Below are 16,708 nucleotides of genomic sequence, written 5' to 3' on the forward strand. Positions count from 1 at the left end.
CAGATCCAGGGCCTGGCGCCAGACTGCCCCACCTGCCTACTGGCTCTGGGGTCTATCACCTAGTAGCCCAGGAATAGGGAAATAGTTCTGGTTCTGATGTCAGAGACTTCCCAGATGGCTCAGTGGTTAAGAACCAGCCTGCCAATGTAGGAGATACAAGACTCAGGTTCAATCCCTGGGTTGGGAAAATCCCCTGGAGAAGGAAATGGCAACCCACTCCAGTATTCTTGCCTAGAAAATTCCATGGACGGAGGAGGAGCCTGGCGGGCTACAGTCCTTGGAGACACAGAGTCAAACATGACTGAGCACGCACATACTTCCTGACTGATGCACTGATGCCAAAAGCTCAGCTTCTCTGCACACCGGGACTGAATCGAATCTCTGAGACAGAGTTTTAGGTGAAGTAGAAAAGAATAGCTTTATTGTGTTGCCAGGTGAAGGCGGCCACAGTGGGCTAATGCCCTCAAAACCATATGTCCCAAGTTGGAGAAGATTTACAGTAATTGCTCAAAGAGCATGTGATCAGCTCATGGACATTTTTCTGATGGGTTGGTGGTGAGGTAGCTGGAATTCAGCATCATCAGCCTTCAGGACCAGCTGCTCTGGGGTCTACATACCATCTTTAACTTTTCCCACCTGCAGGGGATATCAGTTTCTACAAAACAGCTCAAAGATATTGCGAATATCCATTGATAGGGAAACAGGGTGTTGCTCAAGGCTGTTCTTGACTGTTTGTTTCTCTCTGGTTTCCCATTCCCTCCTTTCCCTAATTAACAACTGCTTGAATCTGCCCCTTGGAACTCAGGGAAGGTCATGGAGGCTGAATGAAGGCTGTTTCCTATAATCCAAGAAATGGGGGAACACAGAAAGGCCTTGTGCCAGAAGCCCCTGATCTCTTTGGGTCCAGGCAAGGGGACGGCACCCTAAGTCGCATTCCTGCAGGGCTCCACCCAGACACCCCATGGGGACGGTGGTGGTGGGAGGGTGAGCATCCGATGCCAGCAGCCACCAGAGCGATGTGCCCCCTGGCGGCCACGGTCGGTTTGGACTTGGGCTGGGCACAGGTGTGGCAGGAAACTGGGGAGCACAGGGCTTGAGGACTTCCTTCCCTCAGGCACCAGCTCCACTGTGCATCCCTGCTCTGAGAAATAGCAGGGAACCCTCCATCCCCTTGGCCTGCCACATCCAGCACAGAAGCTAAGAGGAATGGGCTCCGGGAAGGCAGACATCACAGGAAGGCCTGGCATCACAGTTTATTGTTTATAAACCATGAAAATAACAGCTGTTGCTTGGCACAGGCCTAGCAGTGCTCACCGCAGGGGGGCAGCAGCAGGCACCAGAGGCCTTGCCAGGCCCAACCCAGTGGGGACACTCAACCTCAGCTGGGACCCCAAGGGAGACTTGGCACATTGGCATGGGTGCGGGACAGGTTAAAGCATGCAAGGGGGCGAAGAGGGGGATAAAAGGCATGCGGCTGGGGGTACAGGGACCCAAATAAATAAAGCAGGATGAGAGGGTCCCTTTCCCTCACCAAAGAGTGAGGGCACTGTCCAGCCAAAAAGCTGCTCCACCCCAAGGCTGCAGTTCAGCACGGATGGGGCAGGGAGCTTGGCAGGGCGGAGGGCAGAGCTGGCGAGCAAGCCCAGTGTTCCGGGTGCCTTCCCTCCCAACCAGCCTGGGGGGGGAGCACAGGGCAGGGGTGGGGCAGGGGCTGTCTCCATGATTCGGGCAAGATGCCAAGGGCAGCGCATGGGGCAGAGACGTGGTGGGGGCAGGAACCTGGATTAACAGGCAATAGGGAGAATGGGGGACATCCAGAGAGGTGAGCAGAGGAGAGTCCCTTGGTCAAGAAAGGCCGTGGGAAGACAGATAGGGGACGGGACAGGACCACGTGGGAGGAAGAGCTGGAGGGAGAAGCTACCAGAGAGAGAACCCAGCTTCCGGAGGCCCCGCAGAGGCCCGGGAGGGTCAGTCCAGCTTGGCGAAGCCCCCAATGGTGACCTTCCTCTCGGGCTTGGTGCCCACGGGCTCCTGTAGCTGTACTGCGCCACCCCCGATGAAGCAAAAGGCAGGGCACACAGGGCCCGAGCAGTCCAGGGGGCACTCCAGGAGCCCTCGGAAGGACACGGCATCCAGGAAGGAAACACGACCCCTCTCGTAGTCCAGGCAGATGCCCAGGCGGGGCGGCAGGGGCACCGTGCAGCTGGCCGCCGGGCCGTCCCTCCCGGTCAGCCCCGCGTTCGAGCTGGCCCCAGCCCCCAGCAGGATCTTGCCCATGCCGATGGTCAGGAAAGCGAAGGGCGGCGACGCCTCCACGGTGGCGTCCTCGGCACCGCTGTCGTGTCCACTGTCCGGGTCGTACCTGCAGGAATGGGTGTTGGGTAGATGGTACCCAAGGGCTGAGATGTTGGGAGGATGGAATGTCGGGAGCAAGCAGTTCCAAGGACTGATTTGGGGGCATTGAGAAGAGAGCACATTGAAGAGACAGGGGTTATAATATAGGGCTGGGGGTTTGGTTTGGTGAGAATGGGGAAAGGCAAGCACATTGGCCAGAGGGGTGAGGGAAGGGGAGAAAAGACAGGGTATCGCTCACGCACGCTGAAGAAAGGCAGTGCTTCCCATGCAGGCAAGTGGTGAAGAAAATGGTGCTGGGATACCGTGCTGGGAGAGGATTTTGAGGGTTAGAGAATCTTGGAAGGATGAGGGGTTAGCGGTGTGGAGAGGGGGGAGTAGAGAAAACATGCTGGGAAGGGGGATGTTGGGAGAGAGATGAAGGCAGGTCAGTGTCTTAGATGAAGGATGTTGCAGGGGTGCAGGTTGGGGATCATGAGTTTAGGAGGGAACTGATGTTGAAGAGAAGGCCCTTCTGAAGAAATAGGGTATTGGATAGAGTGCAGAGGAGGAAGAAGAGCATGTGTGGGTGGGTGAAAAATAGGATGTTGGGGATGAGAGGGTATGGAGATGGAAAGTTTAAGGGAAGAATTTGAGGAGGCTGAGAAAAGGTGTGGGTGAAGGAAGTCCTGGAGAGAAAAAGCTTTGTGGTAAAAAGATGCTGCAAAAGGGGTGTGAGGGAGAAAGGACATGGAGACTTGGCGAGATGGTGTGTTAGCCTGAGTGACAGATGGAGGGACATGGAGATGGCTTCCTTTTCTATTGTCCCTTTCCCCAGTCACTCCAAAGATCAACCTCCAAAACGCTTTCACTGAGCCCACATTTCTCCTGACCACAGTGCCTCCAGCCTGGCTCACATTACTTCCTCCTGATCTTCCAGCTCCATCCCAGCAAGTGTGTGCTTCCCTTGTCACCCCACCATGTTCCCAGCTCCCCCACCCAGATCCCCAGAACCCCATACCTCCCAGAGGGGCCTGACCTGGGGCTGATCACATCGGGGGCACCCTGGAAGCTTTCCTGAAGCTTGCTCTCCAGCCCGACGCCCACCTTGACCAAGTAGGAGGCTGGGTCCACGGCGCAGGCCCAGTAGCTGCGGCCCTGGGTCACAGCCACATCGCCCAGGACCACGTCCACGCTCAGGTGGCAGCCCGTCAGCAGCCGCTCGGCAGCCAGCAGCAGGGGCAGCCCTGGGACACTCCTCACCGCTCGCTGGTCCTTGCTGATGGCCAGCCGCTCACGGCTTGTGCCCCAGCGGCCATCCAGGAAGAAGTGCAGGACTGGAGGAGGGGAGGGTTGAGACAGAAGGAAGGACTTCAGGGACAGACACCGGCACTGGGGACCTCGAGGTGTCAGCACGAGACGCCGGGAGATTTCAGAACACAGGACAAGTTGCCAAGGGATGGGCAGGGGGCTCTTGGGAACAGGGCCTGGAAAACTGGAATGGGGAGCATAAGGGAAGAAGAAAGGGCATCCCAAGTGGGCATTAAAACTCTCCAGGAAGAGTTTCAGTGATGACTAGTGGGCATGGAAACCAGTCTCCCAGACCCAGCTGACTCGCTCTGGCTGCCTCCTCTATTATGCCTATCCTCCAGAGCCTCCGCTAGTTTCTGCAGAGTCACTTGACCAACATTTATTGAGCCCTTGCGCTGTGCTGTGCTTAGTCAGTTGTGTCAGACTCTTTGTGACCCCATCAACTATAGCCCACCAGGCTCCTCTGACCATGGAATTCTCCAGGCAAGAATACTGGAGTGGCGTGAAAAAGAAAAAAAAAAAAAAAGAATACTGGAGTGGGTTGCCATGCCCTCCTCCAGGAAATATGCCCAACCCATGTTTTGAACCCAGGTTTCCCGCATTGCAGGCAGATTCTTTACCATCTGAGTCATCAGGGAAGCCCTATTGAACCCTTACCATGAGCTAAAACTCGGCTAAGACTTTACACATTAGCAAGTCACTTAATTCTCACAACAAGGCTATGGGGTAGGTGTTGTTACTATCCCTACAGAGGAGGAACTGCAGGTTCAGAGAGGGTGACTAACTCACCCAAAGCCACACAACTGGCAAGAGGCAGAGCTAGGGATTTGAACCCAGGCAGTCTGGCTCCAGAGCTAGTGAGGATGACCCACTGTGTTGCGCGGTCTCTCTGGGGCCCACCCAGCAGCAGCGGTCCATGCCCGGGTCCCGGCACCCAGGGCCCACTCACCGGGCGCGGGCGGCGTGTGCAGGTGCACGTCCTCACTGTACTCGCCGTAGCCGGCCTTATTGCAGCCGCGGACACGCAGCACATACACAGAGCCCGTGTCGGGGTTCTCCAGCAGGGCGCTGGTCCCCCTCACCTCCTCCCGCCGCTGCCAGCGGGTGGGGCCTGGCTGGGCCGGCACGTCGGTGCGCCGGAACTCAATGGTGTAGTGCCAGGCAGGCGGTGAGTGGGGGGGCAGCCGCCAGCAGAGGAAGATCTGGTCGTAGGCAAAGGTGCGCTGGGTGTCGATGACCGGAGCCTCGGGCACTGTTGGGAGAGACAGCGGGGTCAGTCACGGCCTGGCCATGGGCCTGGTGTGGAGGGTGGGCGGGAAAAGGGAAAGCAGCGGGAGCCGGGGGGGTGAGTGCGAGTGAGAGGGATCTGGGAAGACACCTGTCTGGGCCCTGGGCGTGGGAAAAGGAGAGGCAGGTGGCCTGATGCCAGTCCTGGGCTGCCACTCCCTCGATCTGGGCCTCAGTTTCCTCCTCTGTCAAATGAAGGTATGAGATCACATGTTGTCCTTTCTTTCTATGACCCTTTTTAGTCTATGAATATAGAGGAGCCCCAGGGAAAGACAGGTAGCGGCCACTGGAGCCCACCCAGGCAAGAAGGCGCTGAACAGGGAGAGGAAACTGAGTGCAAGGGAGATAGATGCAAGGAGATGCAGCAAGGCAGAAAATGGGGACAGAGGGCAAGCCCGAGCATCATGGCCCAGGACAAGGTCAGGGGAAGAGAAGGAAAGCCTGGAGGGCAAAGGTCATAAGGGCCAAAGGTCAGGAAGGCAAGAATTAAAGCGTCAGAGAGACAGAGGGCACTGGCCAGGGAAGAGGATGGTGGAGGTGGTCTGGTCAGGGCAGGAAAGAGAAGGAAGCCATGGGTGGGGAGCCGGGCTGCGTGGGGGGGGGGGGCAGGGCAGGGCAGGGGACCTGGCAGAGGGGGCAGGACCCCCAGGGCAGGGCCGCTGACTTGCCTGGGGTGCTCCGGAGCAGAGTCCGCGGTGGCCACAGCCTACAAACAAAGAGAGGGAGAAGCAGCGCTGAGCGCGGTGGGACGGGGTGGCCGGGTGGGCTAGGTGGGCAGGACGGCTGGCCAGGCCGGCTGGGAGGCTTGGGAGTTCGTTCCCCGGTGGGCACTGCCCCCCGGGCCCGCTGCTGGGGAAGAAGGGAGGAAGGCTCTAATTGGACATGGGGCCTGGCCATCTCCTCACCTCGCAGGAAATTAAGCTCTGTCAGCAGCTTCATCTCACGCCCCACATCCAGCTGGCAATGGCGGAAGGAGGAGCTGGCAGCTGGCCGGAATGTCTGGAGGGCCTCTGTGGCTCGGGAAATCCTGGGATGGGGGCAGGCAAGGGTCAGACTTCCCTGTAGCTCAGACGGTAAAGAATCTGCCCGCAGTGCAGAAGACCTGGGTTCCATCCCTGGGTCGGGAAGATCCTCTGGAGAAGGGAATGACAATCCACTCCAGTTTTCTTGCCTGGAGAATCCCAAGGACAGAGGAGCCTGGCAGGCTACAGTCTGTGGTGTCACAAAGAGTCGGACATGACTGAGCGACCAATACTGCCAAGGGTCAGGCTCTGCTGTCTGGGCCGCCGCCCTTCCCCTTGATTCTGCCGTGTCTGGCCCTAGAACCTTGGTATCGGCTATGGGTCTCTTCCCTGTCCCTCTGGGCAAGAGCTGGTATCCATTTGGCCTGGTGAAAATTCCTCAGGGCCCAGCTCTCCACCGGGCAGGACTCGCGACACTGCCTGATACATGGGCTACACCCATGATGTCCCTACCCTGCGGGAGCCTGTGACCCTGTGCCATGACCCCTGAGTACCTGTTGTGCAGTTGTTTGGCTGCTTGCACAAAGCAAGGCTGGTCTGTTTCCTTAAGAACCTCCTGAGCGTAGCCCACCAGACCTGAGCCATCCAGCAGGCTCCGGTGCTCCTGGATCTGGGCGCTGAGACGGGCCAGCCGTTCCTGCTGACACTCCTCAATGGCTTGAAGCAGTGACGCCCGCTTCTCCTCCAGCACAGCCCCCAGCCCCCGCACCAGCTGGGACACCTCCTCCTTGGCCTGCTGACCACTCACCTGTCCAGAGAGGAACATTGACTGCCTCCTTCTTGAAGGCTGCATCTGTTCCAGCCTCCTGGGGCACCACACCATGGCTAGGATCACAAAGGATCTGGGGAAATCCTACCTACCCATTCGAGTGGGACCAGGCTCATGGCTCCACGGGTCTCCTGTACACCCACATAGGCTCAACTCCTGACCATTTGTGCTAATCTTCCTGGAGGCCCACACCATGCTCCTGACTCCTTGAGGACTCCCCCAAATAAAAGAGGCCATGACTACACTAATGTACAACTGGACCGCACTAACGTCCACCAGCATCTGTGCCATCCTCATCGCCCTTCCCCATGTCAGCTGATTCAAGCAGTCTGGCAAAAGGTATCAGAGCCATCGCCTCACCCTCCTTGGTCCAAGGATGTGTGCCATCCCCAGCAGGCAGCTGAGCCTGAGGGCATCTGAGCTCCATCCCTGGGGCTTTTCAAGCTCTCCCTCTCCAGGGTGATAGACACCCTGTCTTCACTGTAGCCTTGGGTACCGCCTGGCCTGGGGCACTGCCGTTTCTGATGACCTGGTTGAACCAGAGCCTTGACACATCCACGGACCCCACGTGGGCTCCCTGAGTTTGCAACCAGGTGACTGGGGTGTGCCCGTCTCTACCCTCTTCCTGCTCCCACTGCCGGGCAGGGCCCAGGGCCCCCTCCATGCCCCCCCCTCACCTCCGTGTGCCTCACGGTCTCCTCCAGCTCACAGATCTGGGTCTGCACTGTGTCCTGGTTCCCCAGGATGTATGTCAGGCTCTTTGTCAGCTTGTCCTGGGGGGGAAGGAAAGAGGTGGGCATCACAGCTGGCCCTGAAGAAGCCAGCAGCTCAGAGGAGGCATGAGAGGGTGAGTGTGGGTTAGTCCTGGTGTGGAATGAGGCAGGGTCCTCACCTTGAGGGCCTGGTAGGCACTGAGCACGGGTGTGATTTTGTGGCCGCTGTGGGTGCGCCGCACGCGGCAGAGCTGGCACACCAGTCGTTGGCACGTCTTGCAGTAATGGGTCACCTCTTCTTTGTGATCTGGACACATTAGTCCCTAGGGGCAGAAACAGCAAGGAAATAGTCAGCCAACGGCGCAAGTAAGGGTGCTGACCTTCCACAGGGCAGTTCGGCCCTTCCTCCCCTGGGATGGCCCCAAGCCGGTGGAGGGGAGTTCAGATGTTGTGCTCCATAGTGCCACCTGGTGGTAGACCCTGGCAATCAAGGAGCGCCTTTCCTGCAACCCCCAGGTGTTAGCCTTGCTCCTCCCTTCCTTTACATGTGGTAATAACAACAATGGTGATAATCTCAGCCTGTGGTTAATAATTAGCCGTGTCTATCTGGTTTACTGCTGCAGCCCCAACACCTGGAATAGCACCAGGCACACAGGTCCTTGATAAATATTTGTTCAATGAATGAATAGGTAACAGACCTTTTCAGTGTATATAAATAACTTTCACAAACATTATCTCAGGGATCCTGCCATCAACCCTGCAGGTATGGAGACTGCAGGGCAGATATATTACAAGCCTCATTCAGCAGATGAGACAGAGGCTCAAAGATGTTCAAAGATTTGTCCAAAAAAAAAAAAAAGATTTGTCCAGTGACTTTACTGTTATAGAGAAAGGAGCTTGGCAAGGGCAATCCTGTGGCCACCTCCTCTTGGAAGCCCAGTGCTGGGCGCGCCCTCCCCCCCAGCACCACCATGCCCTCCCCCACTTCCCAGGCCCTCAAAGGCCGGCTTACCTTGGGGCGAAAGGAGAGGGTGGGCAGGGTGGGTTCATGCTGGGCCTTCTGGGTGCCCCAGGGATGGAAGAGCTTGAAGCACTCATTGCAGAAGGTGGCGCGGCACTCGGTACAGCCCTTGGTGGCCTCTAGTGGCGGGGGCTTGCATAGCTGGCACAGGATGGCGCCGCCCACACTCACACTCTGGCGGTACCGCTCCACCACACGCTCCAGGGTCAGGTTCCGGAAAAGCCCTGCCAAGCCCCGCTCCCCCAGCTCCACATCACCCTGGCAGGCTGGGCACGGGAACATGATCACCTGGGGGTGCAGAGCACCTCGCTTCCGCCCGGGGTATGTCCCAAAGCCTGTGGATGGGCCAGGAAGTGGGGAGGTGAAAATTACAGCTGGCTCAGGGTGGGGGAAGTCTGTTCAATTAAAGAATTAATTTTTATTGTGCCAGAGCTCAGCTCTTAGCAGAGCCTGGATGGGCAGCACCCCATGAAAAACAGACAGGTGCCCCTGGCCAGGGATGGACCCCTTCCATCTTCCTGATGGACATCCCAGCATCCCCATCCCAAACCCATGGGTGCCAGCCCCACCTGACTTAAGCAGCCGGTCCAAGCGGTCTGGTTTGGGGAGAGTTCTGCGGGAGAGGCGAGGGCTTCGGGTGGATGGGGTGGAGGCAGGAGAAGTGGGCTCAGAGCTGGGGTCCCCACCATGGCCTATGTAGCCCTGCTGGCCCAGCACCTCCCGGGCGCAGGCCTGGCACACGCTGTGGGTGCACGGCAGCACCAGCGGCTGCTTATACATTTCTTGACACACGGGGCACAGCAGCTCCTTCTCCATGTTCTTCATGCTCGTCTGTGGAGGGACCAGGAGGTTGGATCAGAGCTTGGACACCTAGGTCTATCTCAACCGGCACCTCAACTGCATTTAAAGACCTAAGGGTTCTTGGAAATGAGGAAGAAAAACTGCAAGGGACCCGACAAGCTATGGATTTGCCCCTAGCATCAGCCTTGGCCTGGTTCGCAGGCCTTCCAACTCCCTGTCTCCAGCATGCTCCCCTCCTGCAGAGCTACGTACCTAAGGAGGAGAGATGGCTGGAGCTCAGGTCTCCTCCAGTCTCAAGCCCCACCCCCTTGACTGTCCCAGTCTCAGCCGGACCTACAGCCGCTCTCACCTGGCCTTTGCCCCCATCCCCCCATCTCTCGGCAGCCTGCCCCCGGCACATATCTCAAGGACACCGCCCATTCTGCAGCTCGGTGCAGAGCGCTCCCCCCAACACCCCCCCCCCCCGCTTCTCTGGCACCCCCCTTCCCCTCCTCCCCCGCGTGACTTCTTATAACCAGGCTCTCTCCATCCTCCTGCTCACCCTGTCTGTCCTCCTGCGGTGGCTCCGGCCTGCAGCCGCCTTCGCCTTCATTGCCCATCACTAACCCATCTGGCTCCTCCTAACCCATACCATTTTGCCCCCCACCACCCGGCTCTCCTGCTCCCATCCCAGGCATAACCCGGCCTGTCGCAACCCCTCCCAAGGTAGGGTAGAAACGAGCGCGCCGCCTATTTGCCCCCTCCCCACCGGAAGTACCCCTCCCTTTTTCGGTGGCGGGGGTCCTCAGGCTATGCCCCACCCCCACACCTCACCTTGGTCCCTCTCTTCGCAGCCATCCCGGTCAGGGGCGCAGCTGACACAAAGGAGGGAGGGACAGGGAGGGAGGGGGAAGGAAGTGGTGGGGGGGAGCAGGGTTGGCACCGCCCCTGGGAGAGCCGGGCACGGGTTGCCATGACAACCGCAGGCTCGGAGGCAGCCCTGAGTGGGGGTGCGGTGGGGTGGGGTCTCGCGAAGGGGTCCAATTTGGGAACTGCACCGTGGGGCGGCTCCTTCCTCGCCCCCGACCTGTTCTCAGTTTTCTTGGAAAATACCCAATCTCACTCACGCCCCCTCCTCATAGCATAGCCCCGTTGCCCTGCAACCCCAACCTCGGTGCACGGCTGGAGGTTACCCCAAGCCACCCGCTGTAGGCGGGCAGCTCCATGTTCCTTACACCCCAGCAGATGGACGCCTTCACGGCATTCACCTCCGGGCTGCCCCCGGGATTACCCTCTCAAACCTGCATCCCGATCCTCCCAGTCCTTTCTGCCATCGACAACCCCCTGTCTACATCCCAGCATCTTGCGGGACCCCCACCTGTTCGAGGTCCCGGCCTGCCCCGGACCCCTATACTCCCCCTCCCCTTCCCCTCGACCCCACCTTAACTCACACTGATGCGGACCAGTGCATCCATGATAGAAGTGAAGGTCTGCATATCCTCACCCTCAGCCATGGCCCTAGCATGCCCGCCCGCCCCCGGGTGCCCGATCCCGGCTGCGGCTGCGAACCCCGGGCTTAATGCAGGAGCCCGGTGGGGATGTGGGGAGGGGTGAGGGTGAGATGTCACTGCGCATGCTCCAGGGACCAGCATCTAACAGCGCCCGTCGGGGTAGGAGGTGGGAAATAGTTTTCCCCACGTGGTTCTCCGAAGGCGGTCGGGTAGGGGGGGCAGTAGTTAGGTAACGTGGAAAGGTATTTGAGGGGGAGCCATTTCTTATGTTCGAATTCTTCATTGGCTTCTAATCTTACTCAAAGAAAGCAGAAGGATAGTTTTAGAGAAAGATAGACTCCAGGATGGAAGGACTAGATTTTGGTTTGGGCAAGAGTCCACGGGAGATATCAAGGCAGTGTTCATGGGGGGCGGGGGGGGTTAGTTTTGAAGAACAAGCTGACATAATTGACAAAGAAGAAAGAAGCAGTCCGTGGGCCCCGTGATTTGAAGAGTTAAGTGCAGCTTGCACCGAGAGGCAGCAGATGCTCTGGGTGCGGGGAAGAGCCGGGGACCAGGGTGGTGGCCAAGGATGCTCCTGGACGCAATATTTCCTCCCTGCCGGAAGAGGGCGCTGCATTCAGGCGCTGAGGGGGAGAAAGAGGAAGGCGTAAGGGAGAAACAAGGCCACGTTAGGGCCTGACGCATGCGCACAGCCAACCGTCCCCCGGTTCGGCTCTCCTCCTAGACAGAAGCGCGCGTTGGACCCAGGGCAGGGCATGATGGGTAACGGGACCAACGGGATCCCCTGTACCCCCGCAACCCGGGCGGACTAGTGGGGGGTCGGAGTTGGGCGGACCAGCTTTCCTGGTCCTCTGCCCACAGAGCTGACGTGTCCTGGGTTCCAGGCGATGAGCATTTCCACGGGGCGGGAGGGTTCGGGGCGTCCAGAGGTGAGGGATTCCTGGGGGGTCGCCGCGACGTGTGGGGGCTTGGGGAGGGTGGCTGCAGTCCCCGGAGGGCTTGGAAGTGACCGGGCTCTCGAACTCCCGGACCTGCTGAATCTGCCTGCGGCTCCTGCAGGGAGGGCTGGGCCTGACTCTCCGTCTCTTCTCTCCCCCGCTCCAGTGGTGGGTACAGGCACGTCGCTGGCGCTTTCCTCCCTCCTGTCCCTGCTGCTCTTCGCTGGGATGCAGATGTATAGTCGCCAGCTGGCCTCCACCGAATGGCTCACCATCCAGGGCGGCCTGCTTGGTTCCGGCCTTTTCGTCTTCTCTCTCACTGTATCCTCTCTGCGGGGAAGTGGGCAGAGCTGTTTGAGAGTGGGAAGGGTGGAGGGTCACGCAGGCTTGTGCCCTTCCCGTGAACCCACACATCTCAGCCCCCATGGCACGACCGACGCCTTAACTCCCTCAACCCAGGCCTTCAATAATCTGGAGAATCTTGTCTTTGGCAAAGGATTCCAAGCAAAGATCTTCCCTGAGAGTAAGTGAAGATTGGAGGTTGAGTATTTGAACCCTTTCTTGTGACCCTCACCTCTGATCTCTAACACTGTGCTGAACTTCCAGGTGCTTAGACAGGAAAGGTTGTTGAAGAGGAGGAACCATGTGTACTGTCTGAAAACAGATGACACTTTTGGATCCAGTACTTTTTACTCCTGGAATTGGAACTAGGAGAAAGGGGCTTCTGAAAGCAAGAAACTCATTTACTTTCTGGCCAGTTTCCGGGGAAGGTTTGAGGGCACAGGCAGGTCTGGGCCTGTAATGAATATATCCAAGGAGGGTGTTCTTTGTTTCCACCAGAAAAAAGAAGGGCCAAATTGAGGGGTTCCAAGGTGACATGAACCCAGTACTAGTGAATTGTATTTGTTTGAGATGATTGTGAAGAGCCTAAAGTATTAGATACACCAGCTTACTGTGTCAGCAGGAATCCTCACCAAAGTAAACTGTTAGATTGTTTTCCATTTGAAAGGATCCTTGTTATTGCTCACGTAAGCAAGAATTGATGATTTAGTTACGTATGGAGAATTAAGTTCATAAAGCAAATTAGGCGTCAAGGCCAGATCACCTAAGGATGCCACATGCCCCAAATTGATAGCAGATGCCATCTCCTGTGAAGCCTTCACCTGTCACTGTGGCCCTTATTTCTTCACCTTCCTTACCTCTTGCCCTCTTCACCTGGCCCCTGTGCAGGCTTCCAAAGCTCCTTCCATACAGCAGCTTCAGAACATCTCTCTGTTAGCTTTTGTTTTTGTGTGTATTGTCTTCATTTGCTTCTGAAAGAAGCCTGTCGTGGGGCAAGCGGCTTGGCCCTCTTCACCTGCCCTCCTCAGCTGGGCAGGTGGGATTGCCCTTGCTATCTGCCCTCCCACCTTCTCCAGTCCTACTCTAGCTGTCTGGAGACCCTTTTCTGCCTCTATGCGTGTGTGTGTCCAGACACTCTGCTCTCCACTTTATGTCCAGGGAGTGAGGCCCTCTTCCAGCACTGGCCAGCCAGTTTAGTGAATTGATCCCCTTTGGCTGGCTTCTGTTGAAATGGCCGTGGCCCTCTTCCTCAAATGCAAGCAAGCCTTACCCTTCAGACTCTGCTATCATCTTTCCTTTTTACTGGAGGCAAGCCAGGATAGGGAAGTTAGGTGATATTTGGGGCAGAGCTGGAAATAAGAATGCATCTCGTACTTCCATGTCCTGTGTATCGATAAGGCCATCTTATGTCCTCCTGCTGTCATGCCTTACCTCTCCAAGCAGGTCCCCCAAGATTCAGAGAGCCCCAGATTTCTCCTAGACCCTACATATGAATGCCTGGTGTTTCCATTCTGACCACCACCCTCTTTGTCACCTCTTGCCTCCCCAGTTCTCCTCTGCCTCCTGTTGGCTCTCTTTGCATCAGGCCTCATCCACAGAGTCTGTGTCACCACTTGGTAAGTGCCTGACAGCTGGATAAGGGGTATAGCATCCTGCCCTTTGGCACTTGACCCTCCTGTGATGGTTCCAGACTTCCCCATACCTCCCTCCCCCTCTGTTCTCCCTCCTGTCCCCTTCCGCATTTTCCTAAACCTGAGCCTAGATTCTTTCCCTCATGCTGGTGTCTGCTCTAGGAGGCACCCAGCTGGCAGGTTGCCCACTAATGCCATGACTATTTTTCTTCACCCTGTAGCTTCATCTTCTCCATGGTTGGTCTGTACTACATCAACAAGATCTCTTCCACTCTGTACCAGGCAACAGCTCCAGTCCTCACACCAGCCAAGGTTACGGGCAAGGGCAAAAAGAGAAATTGACCCTGAATGTCTAATAAAGTTGATTCTTTGTAGCTCTGAGCTGTGATATGCTGTGGGCCTCTCCTGCCCATGTGTGTACATGGGTGTGTGCAGAATGCTGGGGCAGATGGGTACCTGCCGCTTTCAGTCCTTGGGGATGGAGGAGCTTTCCTTCCTCCAAGGTTCATTTTTACCAACTGTTTATTGAGTGCCGTCAGTGCCAGGCACTTTGCCAGGCACTGGAGTGGCATCTGCTTGTGTAAGAGTCTCGTAGAAGAAAAGCGTGAGAATGATCTGCAGTCTTGCCCTTTGGGAAAAGAGGTGAAGACTGCAATGCAGGAAGGCCTGCTCATCGGAGCTGGAATAGATCTTGAAACAGAGGAGTAAAGGAGGGAAAGGCCCCTCACCCCTGCGTCTCTCCATGGGGTTCCGTTTACACCTCTGGGGGCTTTGTTACTCCAGCTCTCCACCCTGAGTAAAGGAGCCCTCTGGCCCTTCTGCTCCAAGTCTGCAGGTGGGGATTCCCTACTGATGTTGCCCTCCTAAACCTATGTGTTCTCCAGCATCGACGCATGCCTGTGTTTAGAAAGACTCCCAGGTTGATCACTGTCTCTATCCTCTTTGGTCTGGGTGCCTTCATTTTTTTCCTGTCTTGTAACCAAAGGACTAGGAAACATCTTAAGTTTTAATAATAGCAAAGTATATAAAATGATAGGGACAAGGCCACCAACCTTGGAGCCAGCCTTAATGGAAGTGAGGGAATGTGATGTCTCAGTTCTTACTTTGTCCATGCTGTGCCATGAGGAGTGCCTCTCTGACCAGAGTGTCTGTCCTTTGGAGCACCTAGGCACCCTCCCTCTTGGGTGGTGTGGGCTTTAGGGTGCTTACTGTGCCTTGGTCAGCTTGATATTCTCCACAAAGCCTGATGATGGGCAGTGAGGACTAGAGGGTTGGTTGAATGAAATAACCGGCCCTCCTGGAACAGAAAATTCAATACTTGGGATGTGCCTGAGTTAGGGAATGAGACCCAATGAAGGTGAAGAAGTGAGTCAAAGGAACTCTGGTCCAGGATTAGACATCCCCACCCTCCCCATTTGTTGCCAGAATCCAGACCCTTTCACCTCTGTCTCTAGGCTGAGGGAATACTATGCAGTTTGCTCAGGTTACCCGCAGAGGGCGCCACGAGCTCATGTCTTCCTCCAGGAGACTGGCAACACTCACCTGCAAGTTGGCATTGAGGGCTTAGAGCTTAGAGAGTTCCTGCTGGGTCTTAGGGTTCTTGCTGAGTCTCTCCAATGGAAGCCAACTTTTGGAGGACATGAAAGACTGGCTAAAACCTGAATCAAGTCTCCTTGCTCCTGGCTATGAGTGGAGGCAAAGACAGTTCAGTGGAGACCAGAGCCTTCCTGAGAAGGAATGGTAGCCCTAGGCTTTGACTTACCTAGTGATGGTTGGGGGGGGGTGGGGGTGGGGCAGTGGTTACCATATGTGAGACCCTTGGGGAGAAGAAATGGTGCCCCAAAAGGGTCCTGGACCTGCAGGAAGCTGAGTTAGTTCTAGGCCTCAGTCTGTCAAACCTTGGCTTTCTCCTGTCCTGGAGTGGGCAGAAGGCCAGGTGCCAGCCCAGGTGAGCACCGACACGGTGGGGAATCCGACCACCTGGGGGCATCATACCTTCCAAGATGAGAGCTGGGGCCAGGTTACTGGAGGTTGGGGAGAAGCCCAAGCAGGTGCCAGGACAATGCCAAGGGATCTGGGCACCTGCCGCCACCCACTGCGTAGGCCTCAGGGACAGTATGTGGCCAGGAATAATGATCCCTTCCTCGGGGAATAGGTGCATTTATCAGGCAGGCTGGCGCCGACATCAGCTCTCCACCTAGCCTGTCCCTGGGGTGCCTTGCCGGCTGACCTACCAATTAACCCTAGCAGGGGTATCCCAGCCATCTAACGCTGTCATTAAATAAGGGGGCGTGAGGCCGTCAGAGCTTCTGGAAATCTGAAGGTGAGAAGGGCAAAGGTGCTAACCTCTTGGCCCCAGGACTCCTGGGGCTCTGCTCCACCCTGGAGGCTGGAGGCCTCAGGCAGAGGGGGCGGTCCGCCCCTGGAGGGCCGGGGGAAGCCAGATGTTTCCTCCTGCTCCCTCACACGTGGCCCTGACACCCGCTGCCTGCTCCGGAAACAGGAGTAAATAACACGGAGTGGGCTTCTGTCCCAGAGATGGACTGCTTGGGGCAGGAGGTGATGCCACCTAAGAAGAGGGCAGTGGGAAGGTGAGATGAGGTGGCTGCCCTGCCCGGGCAGAGGCTGGACCCCCCCAGGACTGGCACGGGCAGGAGGGGACGCCTGGCATTTAGGGCATGTCGGGGGTCAGCAGGGAAGGGTGCGCCCAGGGCAGGCAGGGCGGGGGAGTCTGCGCCAGGCCTTGGCTCCAGCTCTTTCCGGACCCCATTGTCCTTGGTGAGAACAGGACGGGGCCCTGTTCCCACTGCCCAGCCCCCCCAGCTCTGCTCCCCAGGGAAGGATGTTGGGAAACAAGAGAGAACCAGAGACTGGGAGAGACAGAGCTGTGGCGAGACACAGAGACAGACACAAAGGGGAAATCAGTCAGAAGTACTGAGACTGACGGCAGCTTGAGGGAGCCCTGGGCACTGTGGGAACCCGGAGGGGATGGGAAGCTGGAGGCCCTGTGCGCACCGCGCCTTGACTTCGGGTCACTCACAGGGCTGCC

General features: G+C 57.3%; 2 protein-coding genes across 8 annotated transcripts; one reads left to right on the top strand and one right to left on the bottom strand.

Moving 5' to 3' along the window:
- Nucleotides 1-1,237: 1,237 nt before the first annotated feature.
- Nucleotides 1,238-10,866, bottom strand: TRIM46 (tripartite motif containing 46). Of its 6 annotated transcripts, none has more exons than XM_043878214.1 (10): nt 10,686-10,866; nt 9,024-9,285; nt 8,446-8,789; nt 7,613-7,756; nt 7,398-7,493; nt 6,446-6,699; nt 5,835-5,956; nt 4,592-4,894; nt 3,371-3,668; nt 1,238-2,362 (listed from the first exon to the last, which is right to left on the bottom strand). In XM_043878214.1, exons 1-10 carry the CDS (start codon nt 10,746-10,748, stop codon nt 1,969-1,971), a joined length of 2,280 nt encoding a protein of 759 aa, XP_043734149.1. In that variant the 5' UTR covers nt 10,749-10,866; the 3' UTR covers nt 1,238-1,968. The 6 variants fall into 6 exon arrangements, with proteins under 6 accessions (XP_043734149.1, XP_043734145.1, XP_043734148.1 ...); XM_043878210.1 differs by having other exon boundaries at nt 3,439-3,668; nt 10,686-10,857; XM_043878213.1 differs by having other exon boundaries at nt 3,439-3,668; nt 10,676-10,857.
- Nucleotides 10,867-11,362: 496 nt separating this feature from the next.
- Nucleotides 11,363-14,040, top strand: KRTCAP2 (keratinocyte associated protein 2). 2 transcript variants are annotated; one of them, XM_043878255.1, is made up of 5 exons: nt 11,363-11,510; nt 11,853-12,007; nt 12,146-12,209; nt 13,578-13,644; nt 13,881-14,040. In XM_043878255.1, the coding sequence occupies exons 1-5, from the start codon at nt 11,504-11,506 to the stop codon at nt 13,999-14,001; spliced, it is 414 nt and encodes a 137-aa protein (XP_043734190.1). In that variant the 5' UTR covers nt 11,363-11,503; the 3' UTR covers nt 14,002-14,040. The 2 variants fall into 2 exon arrangements, with proteins under 2 accessions (XP_043734190.1, XP_043734191.1); XM_043878256.1 differs by lacking the exon at nt 11,363-11,510 and adding an exon at nt 11,529-11,677.
- The last annotated feature ends 2,668 nt before the right edge of the window (nt 14,041-16,708 follow it).

This window comes from Cervus elaphus, chromosome 20, assembly GCF_910594005.1.
Source record: "Cervus elaphus chromosome 20, mCerEla1.1, whole genome shotgun sequence".
Classification (NCBI taxonomy): domain Eukaryota; kingdom Metazoa; phylum Chordata; class Mammalia; order Artiodactyla; family Cervidae; genus Cervus; species Cervus elaphus.

Coding starts and splice junctions, on each gene's coding strand:
- KRTCAP2 (XM_043878255.1), top strand. Junction 12,008..12,145: donor TTTTCGTCTTCTCTCTCACT/GTATCCTCTCTG, acceptor CCCTCAACCCAG/GCCTTCAATAATCTGGAGAA. Junction 13,645..13,880: donor AGAGTCTGTGTCACCACTTG/GTAAGTGCCTGA, acceptor TTCACCCTGTAG/CTTCATCTTCTCCATGGTTG.
- TRIM46 (XM_043878211.1), bottom strand. CDS start 10,209: ATGGCAACCCGTGCCCGGCTCTCCCAGGGGCGGTGCCAACCCTGCTCC. Junction 5,957..6,445: donor GCCAAACAACTGCACAACAG/GTACTCAGGGGT, acceptor CCCCCATCCCAG/GATTTCCCGAGCCACAGAGG. Junction 4,895..5,834: donor AGAGCTTAATTTCCTGCGAG/GTGAGGAGATGG, acceptor CTCTCCCAACAG/TGCCCGAGGCTCCGGTCATC.